General features: G+C 52.4%; 1 protein-coding gene across 1 annotated transcript; it reads right to left on the bottom strand.

Annotated features, from left to right (window-relative positions):
- Nucleotides 1-340: 340 nt before the first annotated feature.
- Nucleotides 341-595, bottom strand: CTXN1 (cortexin 1). The gene has a single exon (XM_063147089.1). It carries the CDS (start codon nucleotides 593-595, stop codon nucleotides 341-343), a length of 255 nt encoding a protein of 84 aa, XP_063003159.1.
- Between the last annotated feature and the right edge of the window lie 7,246 nt (nucleotides 596-7,841).

Genomic DNA, 7,841 nt, shown 5'->3' with positions numbered 1-7,841 from the left:
GCATTTATTTTTTTTATTTTTCTCCCCCCCCCCTGCAACAAAACACAGTGTTTCCCTTCACATGCCCCTTAACCCCCTCCCCTCCCCACCCCCGAACCTAGCACAACCCACCACAACACAAGACACTTAAGGGTCACAGCAAAAGACGGTGGGGGGCGATCTCCTCCAACCCCCCCAAAGACAGAACGTCTCACACAGCGACATGGATGCGAATAGGGATCAATCCCACGCGGGTGTCCCGTCCCGTCCCCCCCAAAAAGCCCTCTGGCCCGCTTGACTTCCACATCCCCCCACGGCTCCGGAGGCGAAACGCAGTTGGGGCGGCCCAGACCCGGACGGGCTACACCAGGGCGTAATCAAACTGGCCCCTCTCCAACCCTTCCTTGTGGTCAGTCCAGGACGAGGCCGGCATCCGGCTGTAAGGGTCCAACAGGATCCGGAAACAGCGCACCATCAGCACCACTAGGAAGATCAGTAGGAAGATGACGAAGGCGAATACGGTCTTTTGCTCCGCGTCCATGCCCAGGGCGACGGGCCCGGGTTCCGCCTGCCCCGGCGAGAGCAGCTCGTAGTCCAGGGTCGAGGAGTCATCCATCGTGGCCGTGGGGCGGCACACCCACCTCGCCAGCGGTCCAGGCGGAGCCCGGCCCGTCACGCAGACCGCATCTTCCAACCCCAAGGGGGGCGCGGGGCCCACTCCGCCCTAGGAGGTTCGCTGGCAGTGCATAGAGCTACTCCATGGCGAGGAGGCGGGAGGCGGCGGAGCGCCCCTGGCTGCACACGCCAGCACCCTGGGGAGACAAAACATTATAAACAGATCACAGTCAGGAAAGTCTCCATTTTAAACATCTCTCCATGTCAGCGCTGGCCCTTGAGAGAAGCCTCACTTAACAGCAGGTTTCATCATTATTATTATTATTATTATTATTATTATTATTATTATTATTAATTATTATTATTATTATTATATCCTGCGCCTTGCAATGAGTCCTCCACCTCTCTATTTACAGCCTCCCAACAACCCTGTGAGGTAGGTTAGGCTGAGCGGCCCAAAGTCCCCCAGTGAGCTTTGTGGAGGGGTGGGGACTTGAACCGGGATCTCCAGCGTCCCAGTCCGGCGCTCGAACCGTGACGCAGGGCTGGCGCTCCTGCAGTCGCTTCGGGAAGAGAATTTCAGGGTGGAGCGCAGAACCCAGAACCTGGTGCATGATGAGAAGAGAGGCGGGGAAGGCATTGCGAGGCCTCGGCTGATGGGGCTCTAGGGCCCATATCTATTTCCCTGGAATCCCAAGTCAATTTCCCTAGAACCTGAGTCAATTTCCCTGGAGCCCTGAGTCAATTTCCCTGGAACCTTGAGTCAATTTCCCTGGAGCCCTGAGTCAATTTCCCTGGAACCTTGAGTCAATTTCCCTGGAACCTTGAGTCAATTTCCCTGGGCCCTGAGTCAATTTCCCTGGAGCCCTGAGTCAATTTCCCTGGAACCTTGAGTCAATTTCCCTGGAACCTTGAGTCAATTTCCCTGGGCCCTGAGTCAATTTCCCTGGGCTCTGAGTCAATTTCCCTGGAGCCCTGAGTCAATTTCCCTGGAACCTTGAGTCAATTTCCCTGGGCCCTGCGTCAATGTCCTGGGGCCTCAAGTGCCAATTGATGCCAATGGAAGATTTTTTCACCTTCTTCGCATGATTGCCATGCAGGGAGGATGGATTTCCAGGGTGACCCCAGTTGGGAAGCATTAACCCTTCCCTCCCTGCTCACGCAACCCCAAATCCCACCTCCCAAATATCCATTAAGCTTAGAAATAATTGCCCCGAGTGCCAACAGAGGCTGTTCTTTAATTTCACTGGGCAGGAGCAATTCTTCTTCCAGGAGGGAAAGAGAGAGACGTCGGAGAGGAATGGCTGATTTGGAATGATCTGGGCCGGGTGCAAATTTAACCAAAGAATTGTGTTTTCTAGGAGGGGATTCGGACAAGAAATCAGCGGGCGGCCTTTGCCTCTCGCGAAACTGAAACAAATCCAGGTCGTAATTTCGAAACGGGCCGTATAGAGATCTAAAACAGCGCGTGCTAATTTGATGCAGGTTCGGGTTCGAAGCGCCTGGAGCCTGAATCTTTGAAGCACCTAGCAACGGCAGAGCAACCGGCTCGTTTTCAAACCGCGGCCGCTTCAAGAAGACAGAGAGCGTTTTGCTTTCCATACCTCCAGCCTGCTGTCCAAGTGAGCTGGCATCTTTAGGACCGGGAGGGAAAAGGGCCTCACGTCTCAACTACCACCCTTTGATCTCCGGGATGAGGGCCGCTTCTTCGCCAAGCCGAGACTGCAAGGGAGAGTTGGTTTCATCTCAGAGCGTGCCGTCAGCCGCGCAATGCTCCCCAACCAGGTTTCTCCTCCAAAGAGCTTACAGTTTAAACTAGAGCCATTGTCACTCATTTCCACCTGCCCCCAGAGTTAGTGAGAAAATGATCGGCCCGCATCCAGCTTTCTTGGACGTAGCAGGAACCCGGGGGGGGGGGGAATCAATACGCCTCCCTGGGCCAAGTTCCACCCTACATCAGTATGTGCACCACAGATATGTGGATGGCCAGCCCCGGGAGGTTTCAAAACGGGCCATTTGTAAAGAGGAGAGCCTCTGAGCACATGCAGAGTGCTTCCCGTCTCACCCCAACCGTTACACATCTCCCTCCAATAGGGAGAAGGCCCACGCACGACTGAGCCCCCCCAAATTTCGAGTGCAAATGTAATGAAATGAAACAAAACGAAGCCACAATTCTCGCTTAGCACATTTTCCCGGAAGGGATCTTCTTCGAACGCCGGAAATGGCACAACTAAGACAACAGGGCCTCGAGCATGCGCAGAGTGCCTTTTGCACAACAGCGAGGAATCCCAAACAGTCTTTGAGAGCTCTAAAGCAGCACACTTCCTTCGCAGCTACCTCTGCTGTCGACTGGACATGCTCAGAGGAACTCTTGTTTACAGTGGTGCGGTTAGGTAATTTTAGAGGCCAGAACTGATGGGCTAATGCTGGGGTGTACGTCCAAATGTGGGCATTGCTGCTTATAACTAGGGCTCCAGAGCTGAATTCCGAGCCGAAGTGGGCCAATTCGGACCGAATCGGTTTGGATCTGGGCCAAAGCACTTCGGATCACTTCAGGAAACTGGCATGGCTCAGTGCATGTGAGCAGGGCCAGTGGGTCGGTCCAAATAATTTGGATATCTGAATCTCGCTTCAGCTCCAGATTCGGAGCAGGCCGAAGCGGACTGAGGCCAATTCAGAAGCTACAAATCAGCCTCCAAAGCGAGTAGAGAGGTCCATGCACAGCCCTGCTTATTACCACTTCAACAGTTCCCTGTGTCAGATAAGACCCGGCTGCCAAATTTTAAAAAAAAACCTCCTCCCTGAGCCGCATACCAATAGCCATTTGAATGACCAAACGTCTACAACCAAGATGCTTTTATCTCGTCTCTTTTTAATTTTGTTCTTAAGGCTCTCGTTTCTTTATTTCCTCCCTTTGACAACGGCACGGACTGGCAGGGGATTCAGGACAGACAAAAGAAAGTCTTTCACATGCACAAATACAGAACCAACTGGTAAAACTGGCCACACTGAGATGCGAGGCGACGCACCGCCACTCCCACCCCCCAGTTTAGAACCAAGGGACATCGCGTCCCTGATGGAACCGCCTTTGCGCCCCTCTTCCAAAGCGACAGACGCCGGCTCTCCTGAAGAAACGGAATTCCCGGGCTCGGAATTTAACACACATGGCAAAAGAGGAAAGAGAAAGGCAGAGGGAAGAGGGAAGCAGCAGTTCATAAGAGTTACAGAATTGTTGTGATAATGACAAGCGGCTGGAACGAAGACGGTCCAGGGAGGGGCGAAAGTGAGGCAGGAGCGCATGGAATTTTGGCACCCAAGGTAGTGGCTTATTTTCGCCCTAGAATACGTAAGGCGAGAAGTAAAGAGGTCTATAAGTTGCCATTCCGCCTGGCTGCAGCAGAAGAAGCGGGGCAGCTTCGCTTCGCAGCCATTTCGCTTCGCCTCTCCTGGAACGATTCCAGCTGATCAGCATAAGAACTTCCAGAATCGGCACCAAAACTTGATTGCTTGTTTTTCCTCTTCCCTCCTCCTCTTCTTTTCCTCCTTTCGTCACGTCGATCAGTTTGCATGCACTGTCGTCATTTTTAATCCCCTTACCGTGCTAAGAAACCATAGGCAATTCATAAATAAAGTAACGACAATGACGAGATTGCTTCTGAACATGTGCAGAGCGCATTCCCTTCAACACTGATTAATGCCGTCCAAGATCCACTCATCTGCAGTCCGAACGGAACAGCGTCCCCCTCGAAAATGTGTGTTTATTTCTATTGCGAAGACTTTTCCTTTGCTTTCCCGCCGTTTGTGCCCGGAACACAATTTATAATGGATTTTTAAAATAACCGGAACAATAACGAGACATCTAAAGATCAACAGAATTCACTTAACCAGCAGCCCAAACTGAAAGAAGCAAACGGACGTAAAACTGAAAAGTGCCCCGCCTAACCCCTTTCTTCAGTTTTTTTTCATTTTATATTTTACGTGCCATGCAGTTTTTCATCCAACGAAGCGACGCGTCACTTTCCCAGCCAAGGAAAAATACCGGAGCTTAAAAAATAAAACGAAACACACACAGCCGGCACGTAAACACGCAACGCTGTTCTTTCGTCAGCGTTTCGTCCGCGTTTATCAAAAGTCCCGTCCTGCGAGTAACTTTTCTTTTAAAAGAGGATATTGCTAATAACACTGCGTGAAAGAGAGGCAGCCAGAGGGGGAAATGTCATTGACGTAGACAAAAGAGGTGTCACAAAAGAGAGGACGGATTGAGCGCGCTGTGAACACGCTCCGCCAAGTGACCCTCTGGGAACGGCCGTGCTCAACGGGGTTTTCCCAAGGAAAACGCCTGACGGATCATGGCCTGCCGCTCAGCCGCAAACACACACACACCCCAATCCCAGCAAAAATAATCAGTTGGTGACAGTTCTTTTGCAGAAGAGGTGTCTTTCTCGGGGACTGTAAGCAAGGAAAATGGGGGAAAATGCTCCCTAAGTATTAACTCCAACTGAAAGTTCCCTGGGACGGCAGACTCTGGACTCCTCCATTGGCCGGAGAACCCAGGGCTACTCAGTGGCTGCACCCGCAACCTAGCCTTGTAGATCGACAAGAATTGCCTGAGTGTTGCTTTTTTCCCCTCCTCCCTCCTGATCCCTTTTCCTTTTCTGCTGTAAACCTGAGAGTCAAGGAGTGTCTCAGCGTTAATCGTTTTAAATAGCTCTCTGGAAGCCTTCCCCACGCCGTTCTTTTCATTTGAAGAGCAGAGTTAAAATGCCGCAAAGAAAATATTTTTAAGACGCACAAGGAGCCGGGCAGGGGGAATTCATCGAACCCAGTACCCTGTTTCCAGCAGTGTGGGACAGCCAAATGCCGCCGGGAAGCAGGGCATGGATCAGTTGACAAGCCAAGGAAGGGTGATGGCTTTGGGGATGTGGAAGATAGGCATGGGTGGAGCAATGAAACAACCCCCCCCCGAAGGAACGTATCAGACTGCTGGGAGTTGTAGTCCCACATGACTGGAGGGGGCCCATGTTGAGGGATGCTGACCCAGGTCACCGATTCTACTGCCAAACTGCTTATAGCATCAAGGCATTTCTTCTAATGTTCAGCCCAAATCTACACCCCTGTAATTTCAGCCCCGTCCTGCTTTGGGGGCAGTGGAGAACTGCCCCTTTCTGCATGGCAACCCTGGGGGGGGGGGTTTGAGAAGCAGCCACCCAAACTTCCAGGAGGAGGAGAAGGATTTTCCCCAACCCTGCTCTGCAAAAGTCTACCTTTAACAGGATCTGGGACTTTCTCTACACAAAAGCAAGTGCGCTTTCTTTGGGCTGCAGCCCTTCTCCGAAAAACGACGCTAAGGCGCTGGTCTTCATGACTGCAAAAGTAAAGAGGAACGCGGGGAGCTGCCGTACACGAAATCATACCAGCGGTCCCTCTTGCTCAGTACTGTTGACACGGACTGGCAGGATTCCTTCCTCACCGGACCTGGAATCAAACTCGGAACCTTTCTGCGTGCAAAATGGGAGCCCTGCCTCTAAGAGACAGCCGTTCCCTTAAAAAGGAACTTAAGAGCCTAGTCCTCAGGGTTCTGAAGAAAGGGCTGATTAAAATAACAATAGAGAGAGCTGCCTAATACTGAGTCAGTCATCCCAGTATGGTCCACACTGACTGGCAGCCGCGGCTCTCAAAGGTTCCAGGCAGGGGTCTATCCTAGCCCTAAATGAAGATCCCGGGAATCGAACCTGGACCCTTTGACATGCAAGGCTCTACCACAACACTACAGCCCTTCCGCCTAAAAATAAAGTAAGACCTTAGTCCTCATGGTTCGGAATAAAGGGCTGATTTAAATGGGAAGCTCAAGAGAATCTTCCACAAGGTCGGGAACAAACGCCGTCCCTTAAACTTCAGCGCCCAAAAGTTCCCGTCCCCGATCCTGTCGGGTTTCGCATACCTCCGGGAGCGAAGCGGACCGATTCGTTCACTTCCCAAACCTTGGGCTGCGTAACGTCTCCAAAGTTCTCTCTCTCTCTCTCTCTCTCTCTCATTTGGGTTAATCTATAACCCCCCGTAGAGGCCGTCCATTCCCAGCTTATGGGATTTAAGTTTCTTGTCGGTCAACACGGCAGCTGGGTGAAACCGATGACGTCGCAGCTGCGCACTGAGTGTTGTCGGCACCGGAGTTGCGAAGCAATGCACACTCCTTGCTCCTTGGTTCTGCGCCGGCCGAGGAAGCAAGTGGGAGCCGTGAGGAGGAAGAGGAGGAAGAGGAAGAGCAGGTGGGGATGATGGCGGGGAGGAGGGGGGGCATAAGCGTGCGCGGCACATTTCACTAAGGTATGCACCCAGGGGATATTTTTTAAAGGCGAATCTCAATCGTAAAGGTCGTTATTTTTATTCGTTCATTAAACACTGTAGGCACTGATGCCCTACTCAGCAGCCAGAGGGCAGTCGGAGGACCGCTCCCACTGTGTTTAAATTCCCCCGATGGATCCCTACTCAATGGCCCCCTTCAATTCGCTGCTTATCGCTTGAGATATTAGGGTGTGCCCGGCACACCCCTTGCGCACACCTATGGGATGGGGGGGCTCACCCAAGGGGCCCCCAAAACCCAGAGCCAGCCCTACAGAGCACTCTGGGCACACAGTTTGCTCTCTGTTTTTGCCACACCCTTTTTGCCATTTGGCCACGCCCATCACCCGAATGCAGCTTCTCCCCCCCCCCCCTGCCGGCGTCCGAGAGTTTATCCGAAATTGGATTCGCCCCATGGGCTGACACAGGTTTCCACCTCTGCTGTAAGACCAGGGTTTACTTTAGTGGGGAGAAAAAGCACTTTGCATATGCCCAGAGGCCAGGAATGGTTACCGCACCGGTTGAATTTCTGCTCAATGCATGACCCTGAAAGGCACGAGGGACCCCAGAAGGGGGGGGGGAGACCCACAAACTGCAGGCTTTATTTTGAAGGGTTGCAAAAGAAAGCCAAGGGTTGCCCTCAAGATTCCACAGATGAATCGACAGCTGGAAGGAGGTGAACGCCGGACAGTGACTCACACATGAAGCGACAGGCCTCCTCTTCCTCCTCCTCCTCCTCGGATGAAGAAAAATCTTACAGGATCTTTGTCCAGAGGGACTGAACAACACAACAGAATAAGCCGAGGTCGGATCACAAGGGGAGGCGCAGCAATGAATCACGCAGGGTGGCAGCAGGCAAACTCCCACCGTCAGACATCTTACAGGAGAGAGATGCTTTTGCCCTCGAA

Source organism: Elgaria multicarinata, chromosome 23 (assembly GCF_023053635.1).
Source record: "Elgaria multicarinata webbii isolate HBS135686 ecotype San Diego chromosome 23, rElgMul1.1.pri, whole genome shotgun sequence".
NCBI classification, from domain to species: domain Eukaryota; kingdom Metazoa; phylum Chordata; class Lepidosauria; order Squamata; family Anguidae; genus Elgaria; species Elgaria multicarinata.
The sequence above is the reverse complement of the archived record's forward strand: the minus strand, read 5'-3'. Positions and strand labels throughout refer to the sequence as shown.

Excerpts from the sequence above, each read along its gene's own strand:
- CTXN1 (XM_063147089.1), bottom strand. The coding sequence starts at position 595 with ATGGATGACTCCTCGACCCTGGACTACGAGCTGCTCTCGCCGGGGCAG.